The sequence below is a fragment of the Pelobates fuscus genome, chromosome 7 (assembly GCF_036172605.1).
Source record: "Pelobates fuscus isolate aPelFus1 chromosome 7, aPelFus1.pri, whole genome shotgun sequence".
NCBI classification, from domain to species: domain Eukaryota; kingdom Metazoa; phylum Chordata; class Amphibia; order Anura; family Pelobatidae; genus Pelobates; species Pelobates fuscus.
Genome location: NC_086323.1, coordinates 148,671,773 through 148,690,185, shown reverse-complemented (window position 1 = coordinate 148,690,185; position 18,413 = coordinate 148,671,773). Strand labels below are relative to the sequence as shown.

Here is an 18,413-nt window from a genome sequence, read left to right as displayed (position 1 = left end):
AGAGGATGATGTGGTCAAAATACTAATTTGCCTAATAATTCTGCACTCCCTGTATGTGTAGAGATTGGTGTTTTGGAAAGTTACAGGATCAAATAAAGAGCTTGCCAATTTCAGTTTTTACCAATTTAAATTTTCCAGATTGGTTTGCTGGGCCTATATTGCAATTGAGACAGTATAGCAACCCAGGAGTGAAAATTACCCCCATCATGACATACCATTTGCAAAAGTAGACAACCCAGGGTATTCAAATGGGGTATGTCCAGACCTTTTAAGAAATCAGTCACAAACTCATCTAAAGTTAGCATTCATATTTGGGGGGTTTTCACACAAAAACTGCCCTTTCAATGATGGTATCATCATCTCTATATGCTTTACTGCTCTAAGACACTTATATATGTGTTCAGCAATGTATCACGAGTAAAACAGTACCCCCATATACAGATTTTATGGGGTTTTGTAAAGTTACAGGATCAAATATAAAACTTGCTAATAAAATCCCCTGGTATTTCTGCCTGGGTTGTCAGGCAGGTCCCCAATATGTATTTGGTAAAATAATATACCTGTATATAAATAATATATAAAATTAATTTGAATCAATTATATATATATATATATATACTCTGCTCCTCGTGACCAGGGCCGGCCTTAGGGTTGTGCGAGCTGTGCGGCCGCACAGGACGTCATGGCAGCAGGTGGCACCATAAGACCGAGACAGCTCACACACTCCCTGGAATGACAGGTGTGAGGGGTGCTCAGAGCACTCCTGTAATGCTGGCTGCGCTGTGTAGCATGGCCGCGCAGCACCCGGGTGGAGGATTTCGGGTCTATCACAGAAGGCAAAGGAGGCGGAGCTAAGCTGCAGGTGGGGCGGAGCTAAATGGCCGAACCCTTGAAGGGAAGCAGGATAAGTCCCTGCTCTCTCCACTGTGCCCCTGCTCCCCCACGATCCAATGTGCCCCTGCTCACCCACCCTCCTCCACTGTGCCCCTGCTCTCTGACACTCCTTTACTGTGCCCCTGCTCCCCCACCTACCCACTGTGCCCCTGCTTCCCCACCCTCCTCCACTGTGCCCCTGCTCCCCACCTACCAATACACTACCCCTGCTCCCCCACCTACAACTACACTACCCCTTCTCCCCCACCCACCTCCACACTACCCTGCACCCCACTGTGCCCCTGCATTTCCTTCCAGCCCATAATGGAAAGCGGTAACTGTCTGTAACTGTGTGTGACTGCCTGCAAATGTGTGTACGACCAGGGGTCAAGTCCTGGGGAAAAAAGTGTGGGAACTCACCCAAGATCCACCCCCCATAAAAAAATTATACACTCGTATGCATATATAAACGCATGCACACACACACTTACTCACACACACTCATAGATGCACACACATACTCAGACACTCACAGACACACACACATACACTCACAGAAACACACAAATTATTCATATTTGTAACATTTACAAATGTCCACCCAGTCTCCCTATCTGGAGAGCTGACGTGGACCTATCCCTGGGGTCCAGTGGGGCTTCAATGAGGTGGGCGTCTGTCTACCTGTCAGACGTGGCGAGGGAGCTGGCACTGCCCGGGCTGTCTACTGCTGCCGGGAGCCGGAATATGATGTCATATTCCCGCTCCCGGCATCAGCAAATGGCATGCGAGCAGATCAGAGAGAACACAGCTCCCTCGCCACGTCTGACCGGTAGATAGCCTCCCGCATGGGGGGTCCATCCGGTGGCCATCAGGCCACCACTTGCCCCCCCATGACAGGGGGAACATGGGGTACATTTGGGTTAGTGTATGCGAGATTGACAGACTTCCTCGAGTCCAACTCTCTGCCAGACTCGCTTCAGTCTGGTTTCCGTGCTAAGCACTCTGTAGAAACGGGACTAACTAAAGTATCCAATGATCTATTCACTGCAAAATCTCGTGGTCACTACTCTATCCTAATTCTCCTTGACCTTTCTGCAGCTTTTGACACTGTTGATCATCAACAGCTTCTTCTCATCCTCCGCAATATCGGTCTACAAGATATTGCTCTCTCCTGGTGCTCCTCCTACCTCTCCCAGCGCTCTTTCAGTGTTTATTTCTCTGGTTCTGCTTCTTCTCCCCAACTCCTCTCTGTTGGTGTCCCCCAAGGTTCAGTCCTTGGCCCCCTACTGTTCTCCATCTATACTGCCTCCCTTGGTAAACTCATTAGCTCTTTTGGCTTCCAATATCATTTCTATGTGGATGACACGCAAATCTATCTGTCCTCTCCTGATCTCTCCCCGTCCCTCTTGACTACTGTCTCTGACTGCCTCTCTGCTATTTCTTACTGGATGGCTGCCCACTTACTTAAACTCAACTTGACCTAACTGAAATTATGGTCTTTCCTCTCTCAAGTGTTGCTACTCCTGTGTCTGTCTCCCTCCATGTCAACGGTGCTAACATCAGCTCCACCACACAAGCTCACTGCCTAGGTGCTCTCTTTGACTCCGACCTCTCCTTCACGCCTCATGTTCAGTCTATCGCCAAATCCTGCCGCTTCAATCTCAAAAACATTGCACGCATCCGACCCTACTTAATGCCAGATGCTACTAAGGTGTGGGTCTATTCCACTGTCCTTTCTCGCTTTGACTACTATAATCTGCTTCTCAGTGCTCCTTACGTGCTCCCAACGTGCTCCCAACTTGCATTGTTACAGACCATAATGAATGCGGCGGCGAGGCTCATTTTCCTGTTGCCTGCACCGCCCACGCCTCAATCTCTACATTGGCTTCCTGTAAGATATTAAAATTCTGGTTCGTGCTTTCAAATCTCTACATAATGCTGCTCCCACCTATCTATCCTCCCTAATACTCAAGTATGTCCCGTCTAGGCCCTTACGTTCTGCTGAAGACTTACGTCTATCTTCTGTCCATACTCCCACCGCTGATGCTCACCTTCAAGACTTCTCGAGGGCTGCACCGTTCCTGTGGAACTTACTTCCCTCCTCTGTTAGATGCTCTCCCAGTCTCCACTCCTTCAAAAAATCATTAAAAACCCCACTTCTTCATAAAAGCGTATCAATTAAACTGTTAATAGCGCCCAACTGATTCCTCTCTTGCAACTGTCATTAGTCTAATACTATCCTTACCTTTTGTGTCACTTTATCTCACTAGCTCTAGCATGTAAGCTCATTGAGCAGGGCTCAATGTTCCTGTGTGTCCAACTTGTCTGGTTACAATTACATGTTTGTTCGTCCACCCACTGTAAAGCGCTGCAGAATTTGTTGGAGCTATATAAATAATAACATAATAATAATAATGTTTATATTTTCTATACAAGTGTAGAAAAAACCTTAACACACAAAGTGCAAGTGAGGTGAGGTGTTTCAGTTGCTCTCTTAATAGGTGCGACTTCCCCAGTGTTTAAAAACCACTTAAAAAACACAAAGTTAAAATATAAAACAAAAACAGGGGGCGCTCCAAATAGTGAATCAAGGCAATAAAAATACTTATACAGACTGGTTCTTCAATTCATATGTACACCACCTAAATGTCAAAGACAATAGCACATAGCATAATACTGTATGGTGGAAAGAATTATTTAGAACAGTATGTCAATTGCCAACTCACAATCTGCAGAGCCACGTATAGTAGGCATTGAGAGCGGAGGTGTATTTCCTGAGACATCAGAGCATGCGATTATAGTCAGAGCCTACTATACGTGGCTCTGCAGATTGTGAGTTGGCAATTGACATACTGTTCTAAATAATTCTTTCCACCATACAGTATTATGCTATGTGCTATTGTCTTTGACATTTAGGTTGTTGTACATATGAATTGAAGAACCAGTCTGTATAAGTATTTTTATTGCCTTGATTCACTATTTGGAGCGCCCCCTATCTGTTTTTGTTTTATATTTTCTATACTTACCGGCTGCCTAAGTGACTTTATTGGCAACTCGTCAGCTCGCCTAAACTTCATTATTGTTGTCTGGTAAAAAGAGATTAAAGGGATACCATAGTGCCTGGAATAGACAGCTGTATTCCTCGCACTCTAACTCCCTGTGCTTCCTGCTCCTCCTCCACTGCGTCGGTGAATATAGCGTTAAACACCCTTTATTTACTTACTTGATCCCAGTACTGATGTCCCTTGGCACAGGTTCTCGGCTCCTATGGGGAAATAGCATGGGGAAAGAGCATGAGGATGTCCAGTGTCAGTTACCGGACCAAAAGTCTGGTAACATTCCGGAAGAGCCTCTAGTGGCCAATAGCAGTCTTAGTGCTGCAATGCACGCATTTTCTCTAAAACTGCAATGTTTTACATTTTACATTGTATCTAAGTGCCATCAGAAAAGTCAAGATACCCATTAATGTCCAACGATCACACCTTACACTGCTACTAATAAGAAACCAACCTTAACACCTGAGTCCTTCTAGCAATTCTTCTCCTGATACAATGCTGTACCTTCTATGGTAGAATGATGAGAAATCACAAGTCTATAAGGAGGATGTGTGTTGGAAGGGAAGGGATACGTTTATTCTGGTAGACCTTTGTGCTTTTCCAATGTGATTTCGTGGATGCATGTATATATTCATAGAATGTTGTAGGGTTTTTTTTTTGTGTTTTTTTCTATAGGTCCGTTAGAAGATGTACATTCCTACGGTGAAAGTCAAATATGTAAATACTATGCAAGTCTGCTAGTTAATATCAGATATTTCTCATGGTTTTTATAAGAATGTCCATGTTCACTGTCCACTCAACATGATACAATATTGTCCCTTTTCAGCATATATCTATTAGCCCCAAGCCCCTCCAGCCACTTTGATGTATTAATATTGACAAAATGGTTTACCAGGATCCTTGCCATGCTATTATTATTATTATTATTATTATTTTATTTATATAGCGCCAACAAATTCCGTAGCGCTGGACAATGGGCTATGTCCTACCATTTGTCACCAGCAGGAGTGATCTAGTTAGCTATCATATAAAGAACTTGGCCCTAATTCAAAGAGAGCACTGCCCATATCTGTGGTTGAACTTTCTATCACAATCTGATTCTGCATCAGAAACAGAGAGAGAACTTCCCTCACTGAGTGATCTGTAGTATTTTTGGAAAATCCCTCTGCTGAAATGGTTAAGGGGTACTAAGAGATACTTCGGGTTAGAGGACTTTGTATGTATTTATGGGTAGTAATGGCTTAAGGGTTGAGAAAGATAATATGCTTTGAACTGTAACATAATATTCTCAGACTGACACAGATGCTGTGAACTTTGTAACGCTCAATAACTTCCAATAAAATACATTTACCCAAATGTAACTTCCAACAAAAATACATTTACACAATAAAAAGTTTGTATCTGTTCTACATATATTATTAATATTATCATAATTTATATAGCACCACTATTCCTCAGCATGTTACGGTGTTAATGTTGGGTTTTATCAAGACAAATGTATTTATTAGTTGTTGGTTTTTTTTTTTTCATTTTTAAATGTTGTCTTATGTAATCAAATAAAACTGTCATGGTTATTTACCAAAATAAGAATTGACAAAAATTTTAAGTAATTACAAATTTAAGGCAGTTTTGGAATTGTAAGCGCAGTTGGCTAGGAGATTTTTTCTCCAATGTTTTGGCCTTGAAATTCACTTTGAGATTATGACAATTCCCACTTTAGTGAAAGGACCATGTGAGTGTTGTATTGGGTTACTGAATAACCTAATGAAAACAACACATGATGTAATAAACACATAGGACAATGATTTAAAGAGCATGAGGTCCCACAAACCATTTGTCTGAGCAAATGTTCCACTGGACATATGGTAACCAAACTAAACGGCATTCTACAAACTTGTACCCGGCTTTAACGTGTCTTTAGGAAATCAGTCCCACATAATAGCAAATTTGTGCAGTATTAAAAATCAAATTACAAAATGTTATTGCAAAATTACTGTTGCATTAGATTTTTTTTCTTCAAAATAGCTTATCATTATAAATGATAATTATTGTCTAAATTTTGCAATTTGATTTTTAAATTACTGCAATTCAGTGTTTTGCAAATGAACCCTAAAAAGATTTGCCAAATTGCAAATTTTAGTGCAAAGTTGCCAAATTAGGGAAATACACCAACTTTTCAGCCAGGCTTATTTGCAATTCCGGTGTCAATTCTACGTCATTTCCATTTTATTGAAAAAACCCTAATATTCTCCCATGCAAGTAACTGCAATATCTCATTATTATTCCAGTTCACAATTCGGTAATTAGTGTATTTATGTGCACTAATGACAGAGACAGCTGTACATATTTAATTACTGTTAGGACTGGATTACATTAGATACAGGATAGATTTAGGATTTTAGGAAAAAGGATTTTCCATTTTTTTTTTTTTACCGAGAAATTAACACTTTTTATCCAGCACTTTACATAAATCCCAGATTTGAAAGGGTTAATTTCAACATTGACTTTCTTTTCTTTTTTATGCTTTGAGGTTTATTCACTAAAGGTAATATGTATTGTAGCTCCAATGATACACCTTTCCAGGGCAATCAAGTTGCATGTCGTACTGAAAATATGGACTTTGTTCACTTCATTGAACAAAAAATGGACCAAGCGAACTTCTGAAATTTATTTGAAAGTAGTCCACAAAATTCAACTGAATGCTGTAAGTAAGGGACCAGATTATGGATATGGGCAACAGAACTACCTGTTTCAACAGAATTAGCCACTATCTGCCTGCATATTCCGTTCTACAGAACTTACACAAGTCGGTTGGCCCAAATCAGCAGACAGCCAGCCTATCTTAAAGGGGCACTCCAGACCCCTAAAGCATTTTCGCTTGCTGAAAAGCTTTATGTGTGAAGTGTGTCCTCTTTTTTTTCATTTTGCAAAAAGTGCAGATTTCAATAGAAATTTTAACTTTTTTCTGCCTGGAGATAATTGAGTTAATACAGTATCTGACCCAATTATCTCCCAGGAGGGGAGGGATTGTATGTTTGCATATGGGAGTGTCATGCCTTTAAACACTGTTGTAATTGGTCTGTGACCTTATACTATAGTTCCCCACAAGGTCCATGTAGGAGTAACCCTTGCATGGGGACTTGCATAAAAGGCCAATGTGGCTACTAATAAATCAGTCCACTTCACCCTCAACACGCAGCCTCGTCTTGTGATTGTAGGGAACAGCTATACCAGCTATAGCTGCTTCGGATTACTATACAGGCTATAATCACTAACTCTTGTAAGAGCTTTACAGCTATACCTTCTAGACTCTCTTGGAGAAGAGGCCTTCCCACTGGGAGCTGGATCCAGGAGTTTTGTCCAAGGTGGGAAGGGACGGCGAGACCCCAGCCAGGCTGCGGCAGCTAATGGGCTACAGTGCTTATGGTGTGTAGCGATTGGTGGAGGCACCCAGTCGGGGTGCCAGGCTGTCCGTCACAGGGTATATTTATTAAATAGGGATTTTTATTTATTTTGTATTTGGGGAGTGGAGTGTCCCTTTAATACAAGTTATCATTACAAACACATGTCATTGTCACCAGATTGACCCCTAAATTCTGGGGAGAAAAAGAAAAGGTTCATTTTGTAAAGAGTAAAACATTTAAAGTAATACATTTATAGTATATCAATTAATATAATCGAAAATGTATTATTATTTATTAAATGTATACTCTTTTTATAATTTCTTTATTATTATTTTCATCATTTGCCTCGTAGTTGCTTGCACTGATGGTGGGCAAATAATACAGAGGTTTGTAGAACAGGTGAATTTTTTTCCTTTTAATTTTAACATCGTGTTTCTTTAGAGTGAAGGTGGCTACAATTCTTCAGTGATAGATAAATATGGAATCCTTTTTTTTTTTTTTAATATAGGATTTGTGTATGACAATTGCTTATACTCGTATTTTGCTGATTGAGGTGCTTTTCTCTTAAGAAGCAAGGCTCTTTTTTTTATTTCGTAGTGGACATAGAATGCAATAGCATCATCTATACTAATTTGGTCCGAACAAATTACGATCTGTTTGCAATTCAACCCTTTTGTCTGAATTCAGAGAATTCTGTTGGCATACAATCTTAAAATATAAATATATGACATCGAAACATAAAATAGAATTGATGTTCCTGTCGCTAAAAGACCGATTACAAAGAAAAACAAAACACATTTCACAGGTATTTACTACACTGAGAACAGAACAAGGGATGGCAAACCTTTTGAGAATAGTTATTTTGGTTTAAAGGACCACTCTAGGCACCCAGACCACTTCAGCTTAATGAAGTGGTCTGGGTGCCAGGTCCTTCTAGGGTTAACCCATTTTTTCATAAACATAGCAGTTTCAGAGAAACTGCTATGTTTGTGAATGGGTTAAGCCTTCCCCTATTTCCTCTAGTGGCTGTCTCACTGACAGCTGCTAGAGGCGCTTGCGTGCTTCTCACTGTGAAAATCACAGTGAGAGCACGCAAGCGTCCATAGGAAAGCATTATGAATGCTTTCCTATGTGACCGGCTGAATGCGCGCGCAGCTCTTGCCGCGCGTGCGCATTCAGCCGACGGGGAGTCAGGAAAACGAGTATGTTTTCCTGGCACTAGAGTGGTCCTTTAATAGACAAAGTCAGGGCTTGCAGTAAATTAAAATCTGAATTGCAAAATATAGACCAAAATAGCCAAGCTGTAACATACAGCTCAGCTAAAGAATGTTTCCCAATCCGCTTTTATTGCTAAATATTTTTACCTCTGGCTTTGCAACAAGCCAGTGTTTAGTAAATAGCCATCCCAGTATATAACTTTTTTTTCTGAATATGAGAAAGGTGACACCAATTAAATAGAACATAGAATTAAATAGAACAACGAGAAAAGCTGTTTGTTTTTATGAGTTCTTCTGATGTCTTTAATTGCTTGTAAAATATTTTACAAGGTACATCTTTATTTGGCCATTAAGTGCTTGAAATAAAAATGAAGTTGGCGTATTGCAGTAGGAGTTGGGAATGTCCCAGTAAATGTAAAACTGAGCTGAAAATAAACATTAAAAGATGTGTTGGACAGATCTGACCTACTTTTGACAGCGTTCTTATTATTTTACCATAATTCATTGTTTAGTGAATAAACCCGATAATATATCAGCTCACAACCTTCTAGCACCTAAATTATTAAAATGGCCTACTTTAACCCTTTAAGTACACATGACATGTGTGACATGTCATGATTCCCTTTTATTCCAGAAGTTTGGTCATTAAGGGGTTAAGCTACATGCTCATGTTTAGCATAACTGGGGAAAATAGGACAAAAGAATTACACAGTTTTAGCTACAATTGTCAAACATTCATTCCCTTTCCAATTCATGAACTACAAAACAAACTAAATAAAACAGTTACCTTTAATTCATGGCAATGAGATCATTTATATATATATCAGACATTTTAACTCTTTGGATAATGAACGTCTGGGAGTCGTTACAAAGTAACACCCATTGGGGTTTATCAAGTAATCTCCAAATGGTAGGGAATTGAATGGCAAGATTTGGACAAAAATTGTTGATAGGCCCATCTGCCATAGTCACAGATTGGGCCACTATGAGGCGCAACCTGTTTCTTGTTTGTTTGTTTTTTGCTCACTATTAGGAACAACAAGTTTGTTGTTTTGTTTTTTTTCCCTCTAAATTAGGCGCAACCTATTTCTTGTTTTGTTTTCTTCTGTTCACTATTAGGTGCAACCTATTTCTTGTTTTTTTTTTCCTTTTCACTATTAGGCGCAACCTGTTTCTTGTTTTTTTTTTTTCTACATTATTTTTTGTGGATATTTCAGGGAGCTTCCTAATTGCCGGTGTGCTGCCACTGTCTCCTGCTTTTTGTTCAGTTACATAACACTTTTCAGTTGTTTTGGGTTTTTTCCTTCAGAGGTTGGGTGTTGTAGTCTACATTTTGCTGTTCAGATTTAAATTTGCTACAGTTTTGAGATTAGTTATTAAACCCCATTGTGTTTATGTTAATACTAGTAATTTTCTGATTACATTAATTTAATCAGCTCCAGCACCCCTCTAAAACTAGAATAAAGAAGGAACATTTAATGGCCTGTATGATTTTGTTTTGTTTTTTTACATGTGGTTGTGTTTGAATAACTTGGTCTATAGTGATGTCCCGAACTGTTCGCCGGGAACCGTTCGCCAGGAACCGTTCGCCGGCGAACATAGCGTGTTCGTGGCGAACGCGGCGGGCAAACATATGCGATGTTCGGTCCGCCCCTATTCGTCATCATTGAGTAAACTTTGACCCTGTACCTCACAGTCAGCAGACACATTCCAGCCAATCAGCAGCAGACCCTCCCTCCCAGACCCTCCCACCTCCATGACGAATAGGGGGCGGACCGACCATCGCATATGTTCGCCCGCCGCATTCGCCACGAACAAGCTATGTTCGCCGGCGAACGGTTCCCGGCGAACTGTTCGGGACATCACTATTGGTCTATCAATCACCCCAAGCAGTATCCAACATGTGATGTGAAACTATTTGCACGCATGTGTCATTCTAAGCACACCCATAGTGGTCTCATTTGCTTGTTGCTCCAAACCTCGGAAAGGCCCTATTGCTGATATTATTTATAGCAATTACTGTCTGTCTTGTTTTCGGCACTCTCCCCAGGTATGTTTGTATTATTGAATATATACTGTATTATTAAAGCACTTGAGTAATTATTAGGTACGTACTGGGTATATCCTCAATAAATCAGTAGTTGGAGATATATCTATCTATATGTAAACATCAGTAAATAAAAATAAACACGAAAACAACAATTGCGCAAAAATACAGAATCTAATTATTCTATAAAATGATTACGGTATATCTGCATACAAGTTTTAAAAGTGAACATCTTTATTGCACAGTTTCTGACATTCTCTATAAAACGATAAAAGTCACAGTATACAAATACATATTTCTAATTGTGTCCCATTTGCTTCCCATATAAAACCTACATATCTAACTATATCTTTAAGTAGGCATACTGACAGTCCAACAGCAAATGAAAATTCGGAGATGTCCAATAAAAAAGCAGTTCTGGCAATCTTAGTTAAAGACATTTATTTGAAATACCTAACACAAGTGGTTATCAGACATTCTTAAAGGACTTCTAATGGTAAATGACTTAATGCTAATCTCATTCTGTTTCAAAGAGGACATCAATAATAGCTGGACTTACGCTGGTTCTTGAGGACATTTGAGAACCTCTGTCACCGACCATATTCAGATGCAACTATACAACAGAAGCCAATGCTACATTTTATAGTGAACAAGTCTTTAACTTTAACTTGAACTTCAAGTCTTTAGACCTATGAAAATGAGCTAAAAGTAGTTAGTGTGCATTGAGCCACTGAATTTTAGTAATAACTTGTGACTTTTTAAATAATCCCACCTTACATCAAATATTGTTCTCCTTTGCATAATTCCTCTCTCTGTGTTTGTCACAGATCATCACAATCAATACAATTTACTTGTAATTTATAACATTTCCAGTTATTGCTTACCTCAGATGGTAATAGTGTTACGGGAACCCGTTCTTCTTCCAACATTCGAGTAGATTCCTTCTCCCAATGCAGATAACCAATAAGTGATCTATGATCAAACTGTCCCGTTGGCACTTTTTCCGTCTGGTCCTTCTGTATCATCCCAACAGGTACTTTCGGATCAGGTGCTAGGACCTCCATTTCACTCTGAAGCTCTCGAAGTTCTTCGGGAGACAATTTTGCCAAAATTTCATCTTCATCGATATCCTCAAACAATTCATCAAGGTCAGAAGAATCTTGGCTATGCTGAGACATTGTAGCAACTACAGTTTAATTGTTATGTTCAATATACAAGAGACCAGAAGCAAAAAGAACTAATGTGTACTGGCAGCAAACAATTTACCAGATGAGACAGATACAAAAGTCACTAGCTCTTCAGCTGATGCAGGATCTAAATTAAGCTGTGTGAAGCTCTGTAGAGAATTTATGGTCCTCTTGCCATGTTCTGTTTTCAGCAACTTGTGTCAGCTGTGCAAAGGCTTTTGACATTTGAGTACAGCTGGTTCCCCCTCCTCATTGTGTAATATTTTTGTCGTCATTTTCTAGAGGATTCAATCAATACACTGGCACCTGTAGAGCTTCCTGAGACTTCCAGAGCCATGTGTCACTATTTTACCAAAACCCAGATCAGGGGCCTTCGTAGTCCATCTTTAACAGAGAGAAACTAGGTGCATTTTAAGGTTTCATTTCACCCAGACCAAATCTATAAAATGAAAAACTAATTTAAAAAATATGCACATGTATTATTTTCACAATATGTTTTAAAAGCAAACAAGAATAACCTTGTAAGATGCTTTTCCTAATATTATGGAAAATAAAAAGATTTTAACCTACATGTGTCTACTGACTGATCCTTTAAACACAAAGTGCAAAATTCTAATTTTTCATCATGGAACTGAACGAGTTAGACCTGCTCTACCTTTTCTCCAAATCAGGGCTAAAAGTTCACTCATTCCTTCAGTCAGTATCATTGTGTACCAGCTCTGTAAGAATTTCCTTAAGTATGCAAGGTGGTCTGTTTCAACAAAACCTGGAATGCAGGAAAAGCAATTTCAAGAAAATCCTTGCAATGCTCCAAACCCACCTTGTTTGTTTAATATCATGCTCATATAATGTCATCGCTACATCGTTAGCATTTTGATACTGCATACCACACACTGTTAAATGTAAAAATGTGGTGAACACTGTAAAACACTCACACATGATAATAACTAAAAGAAACTTAAACATCAGTGCAGCTTGAGTTCTGAGCGGGGACCTACCGAAGGGCAGGCTATTTCAGTTGCTGTCCGTTCTCAGAATACTCTTGCGACCCGTTTTTTCACTCCATAAGTTTAAAGGGTAATCCAGACGTGGACCCCTTGCTCACGGTGCCTAGAGAGATATTAGCTATGCCTCACTGATGATGCCTAACAAGGCTGAAACGATCGTCTGGGGTTGCTGTATCTCTCGTGCAGAGAGAACTTGCTGGCATTTCGGATCTGGACTACCCGTATGGGTGGGACCAGTCTGATATGCTTCAGATATGTTCTCTCTGTAATGGCACAAGATGAGCTAAAACCAGCTTGAGTTCTGAGCGGGGACCTACCGAAGGGCAGGCTATTTCAGTTGCTGTCCGTTCTCAGAATACTCTTGCGACCCGTTTTTTCTCTCCATAAGTTTAAAGGGTAATCCAGACGTGGACCCCTTGCTCACGGTGCCTAGAGAGATATTAGCTATGCCTCACTGATGATGCCTAACAAGGCTGAAACGATCGTCTGGGGTTGCTGTATCTCTCGTGCAGAGAGAACTTGCTGGCATTTCGGATCTGGACTACCCGTATGGGTGGGACCAGTCTGATATGCTTCAGATATGTTCTCTCTGTAATGGCACAAGATGAGCTAAAACCAGCTTGAGTTCTGAGCGGGGACCTACCGAAGGGCAGGCTATTTCAGTTGCTGTCCGTTCTCAGAATACTCTTGCGACCCGTTTTTTCTCTCCATAAGTTTAAAGGGTAATCCAGACGTGGACCCCTTGCTCACGGTGCCTAGAGAGATATTAGCTATGCCTCACTGATGATGCCTAACAAGGCTGAAACGATCGTCTGGGGTTGCTGTATCTCTCGTGCAGAGAGAACTTGCTGGCATTTCGGATCTGGACTACCCGTATGGGTGGGACCAGTCTGATATGCTTCAGATATGTTCTCTCTGTAATGGCACAAGATGAGCTAAAACCAGCTTGAGTTCTGAGCGGGGACCTACCGAAGGGCAGGCTATTTCAGTTGCTGTCCGTTCTCAGAATACTCTTGCGACCCGTTTTTTCTCTCCATAAGTTTAAAGGGTAATCCAGACGTGGACCCCTTGCTCACGGTGCCTAGAGAGATATTAGCTATGCCTCACTGATGATGCCTATCAAGGCTGAAACGATCGTCTGGGGTTGCTGTATCTCTCGTGCAGAGAGAACTTGCTGGCATTTCGGATCTGGACTACCCGTATGGGTGGGACCAGTCTGATATGCTTCAGATATGTTCTCTCTGTAATGGCACAAGATGAGCTAAAACCAGCTTGAGTTCTGAGCGGGGACCTACCGAAGGGCAGGCTATTTCAGTTGCTGTCCGTTCTCAGAATACTCTTGCGACCCGTTTTTTCTCTCCATAAGTTTAAAGGGTAATCCAGACGTGGACCCCTTGATCACGGTGCCTAGAGAGATATTAGCTATGCCTCACTGATGATGCCTAACAAGGCTGAAACGATCGTCTGGGGTTGCTGTATCTCTCGTGCAGAGAGAACTTGCTGGCATTTCGGATCTGGACTACCCGTATGGGTGGGACCAGTCTGATATGCTTCAGATATGTTCTCTCTGTAATGGCACAAGATGAGCTAAAACCAGCTTGAGTTCTGAGCGGGGACCTACCGAAGGGCAGGCTATTTCAGTTGCTGTCCGTTCTCAGAATACTCTTGCGACCCGTTTTTTCTCTCCATAAGTTTAAAGGGTAATCCAGACGTGGACCCCTTGCTCATGGTGCCTAGAGAGATATTAGCTATGCCTCACTGATGATGCCTAACAAGGCTGAAACGATCGTCTGGGGTTGCTGTATCTCTCGTGCAGAGAGAACTTGCTGGCATTTCGGATCTGGACTACCCGTATGGGTGGGACCAGTCTGATATGCTTCAGATATGTTCTCTCTGTAATGGCACAAGATGAGCTAAAACCAGCTTGAGTTCTGAGCGGGGACCTACCGAAGGGCAGGCTATTTCAGTTGCTGTCCGTTCTCAGAATACTCTTGCGACCCGTTTTTTCTCTCCATAAGTTTAAAGGGTAATCCAGACGTGGACCCCTTGCTCACGGTGCCTAAAGAGATATTAGCTATGCCTCACTGATGATGCCTAACAAGGCTGAAACGATCGTCTGGGGTTGCTGTATCTCTCGTGCAGAGAGAACTTGCTGGCATTTCAGATCTGGACTACCCGTATGGGTGGGACCAGTCTGATATGCTTCAGATATGTTCTCTCTGTAATGGCACAAGATGAGCTAAAACCAGCTTGAGTTCTGAGCGGGGACCTACCGAAGGGCAGGCTATTTCAGTTGCTGTCCGTTCTCAGAATACTCTTGCGACCCGTTTTTTCTCTCCATCAGTGCATATTAATCGAGGACCAGTGATGGTCTCTCCCATCAGAATAATCTGTTCTTTTAGTATCCAGTTCCAACATGGAATGACCATATGAGTTAATGGATTATGACCAAACCAGGGCATTTAGGGGCAGAGCAACCCAGTATGAGGGGAATGGGGTCAGAGGGAGGGGGTGTCATGTAATCATCAATGACAAGCATGCCCCCCAAACAGGGTTTGCCAGTTTGATGCCATTCCAGCGCAGCCCATATGCAGAGTTGGATGGTGAAAATGCCTTTTGTTTGTTTAGAGCAATGCCAGTGAATTTAATGACACGCTTGCTCACTTTTTGCAGGTGACTGGTCTCTGGTTTCCTCAAATGTGAAATATCAGAGGGCAAACGAGGGATGGGGTCTTGTATCTATGTGTTTACATAGAGCTTGCATAGAGTGGCAAAATCCTTATAAGGGGATTCTGAACCCAGGTCCCATGGGGCTCTCATGGACTATTATATTATATTATATTATGTTTTTATTTTCTTTTTTTTCATCTGTCTTTTTTCTTTTCAATAGTTGTGCCTCAAGATTTAGAAGAAACAAGACATCTGATGTTATGTTTGGTATTTATTCATTTTGCAAATAAAATTTTCAAAATCTGCACTTTTTTAAACTAAGGATGTTACACCCCCCTAACTGTCAATCAGTTCTGTTACTTCATGGTAGTTTTGCTCTGTGGAGCTAAGTTCAAGAGGCCACAATTGTCCTGAGCACATTGGGAAGTCTGTGATTGGACAGTCACAAAAAGTCTGGACTGGGGAAGATGGGGAAGGCTTGCAAAGGCTTCCGATAAGAGATCTGCAATTTTTGCAATCTTTCTTTTAGATATACCGTTAAAAAAATACATAATTAAATGCATGATGTTTTCATTAGGGGTATGTTTACTAAGCATAAATTTCCAGTGGTGTGTTCCTTTAAAGCCTCCACCTGCCACCCATGTCCCTTCCTGTTTATTACTAGCACCCAAACCTGCTGATCACAGATTGGGGCAGTTCTCCCCCTTCATATTAGATAATTATAGCATCACACACTGGCCACGGGAAGGTGGGTAATTTGTCCCCCCACTAGTATTTATTTAGAATGATCCCCACTGTAGAGACATGGGGTAGACATCATGACCTCCCTGTTTGATTTTATTATACATTGCCTGGCCAAAAAAAAAGTCGCCACCAAATAAAAAGGTCCCACTCTAATATTTTGTTGGACCGCCTTTAGCTTTGATTATGGAACGCATTCGTTGTGGCAATGTTTCAATAAGCTTGTGCAATGTCACAAGATTTATTTCCGTCCAGTGTTGCAATAGTTTTTACCAAGATCTTGTATTGATGATGGGAGAATCGGACCACTGCGCAAAGCCTTCTCCAGCACATCCCAAAGATTCTCAGTGGGGTTAAGGTCTGCATTCAATCCATATGTAAAAATGATGTCTCATGCTCCCTGAACCACTCTTTCACAATTTGAGCCCGATGAATCCTGGCATTGTCATCTTGGAATATGCCCATGTCATCAGGGAAGAAAATAATCCATTGATGGAATAACCTGGTCTTTCAGTATATTCAGCTATTCACCTGACCTCATTCTTTGGGCACATAACATTGCTGAACTTAGACCTGACCAACTGCAGCAGCCCCAGATCATAGCACTCCCCCACAGGCTTGTACAGTAAGCACTAGGCATGATGGGTGCATCACTTCATCTGCCTCTCTTCTTAATCTGTTGCGCCCATCACTGGTGGTTCCCCACTATCCTTCCAGTTTTTGATAATGCGTCGGACAGTTCTTAACCCAATTTTTGTATTTTCTGCAATCTCCTTAGATGTTTTCTCTGCTTGATGCATGCCAGTGATTTGACCCTTCTCAAACAGACTAACATCTTTTCCATGACCACGGGATGTGTCTTTCGACATGGTTATTTAAGAAATGAGAAGCTACTCATTGCATCAGTTAGGGTTAAATAACTTGTTGCCAGCTGAAAGATAATCGCCCATGCAGTATCTATCCAATAGGAGGCTCTTACCTATTTGCTTAGTTAAATCCAGGTGGCGACTTTTTGTTTTTGGCCAGGCAGTGTATATAAGCCCCAGCGTGGAGGGCATGGGGTTTGGACAGGGATTTGTCCAGTTCCTGTTCTTTAAATAGAAGCCATCGCCTGATCCCCATTGGTGAGGGTATGGAGGTGTAAAGTAAAATTAACAACTAGCTACTGAGCAGCAGTAGCTGCCCAGTCACTAGTTTGTTTCTCACAGTAATCAGCCATTGGCTGCTCGCTGAGCAAGTCCCTTTCATGATATTCTTTTTATTCAAGCACCTTTAGAAAGGTTTTCCCACCTTGGAAGCTAAGTCTGCTCAGAGCCCTTGTAGGCTCATTTGGATTTTTTATTTTTTTTGCATGGTTTTCTGTAATCCGGCCTGGAGGCTGTCAATCAGCCTAGAGTGCATTTACACTTGTTTTTGAGTACATTACAGTCCTGCACTAATAAAGCTAGCATCACTGGAACACCAAATCACCAAGCTGTCTGACAGCCTACAGACACAGAAGACCACCAAGCAGAGTGCTGAATCATTCTCTGCATAACCCTAGTGCCCTTTGCGCAGTACAAGCATGTCTAATGATGTGCTCATGCTGTACTGGCTGATGCCAGGGCGGACAGTCAGGATCCTGTAGGATTGTCCCTCTGAAAGTGGGACTATTGGGACTCCTGAGTAGGGTTGGCCAAATGTTCTGCTGATTTAGAGGCTATCAGAATGCACAGGAAGCTCATAATGTTCCTTAAGGAAAATCTTGGTGTTTCTTGAATGAACGTAATGGACTTCCAGATTTACTCTGTACCAGTGATCAAACCTAGAAACTTTATTTTTGTATTACTTGTATCAGTTTATCATCCACTCATGCTTTTGAAAAATTTCCAGTTGTACAAATATCTTTTACTCCTTTAACTCGGCTACCAGTACTGCCATGATCTTTGTAATACTCAGAATTGGTAATACTACACTTGTCTTTGCATGACGACTTCCAACCACCTCATTTTCCTGTTTGGAACAAAGATGATATTGTGACATTTAGACCTGGTCCACCGACTTGCACGACTCACTGCAACTTTGTGCATAATGTTGGGGACATTCATGGGGGGTAATTCTCATTCCTGGGCTACCAAACGGTCTCAAAGGCAACATAACCAATGTGGCAAATTTAAATGTGAAAAAAAGGAAATTCAAGCCTTATATTTGTTTCAGTAGCTTTTAAAAACA

General features: G+C 41.3%; 1 protein-coding gene across 1 annotated transcript in view; it reads right to left on the bottom strand.

The window, feature by feature from the left end:
- Nucleotides 1-11,963, bottom strand: part of LMOD3 (leiomodin 3) — a 28,134-nt gene extending 16,171 nt beyond the window's left edge. Inside the window, exon 1 of the mRNA XM_063426796.1 lies at nt 11,482-11,963. Within this exon, the coding sequence (XP_063282866.1) occupies nt 11,482-11,775 (294 nt within the window). The 5' untranslated portion in view covers nt 11,776-11,963. The remainder of the gene's footprint in view (nt 1-11,481) is intronic.
- Nucleotides 11,964-18,413: the final 6,450 nt, after the last annotated feature.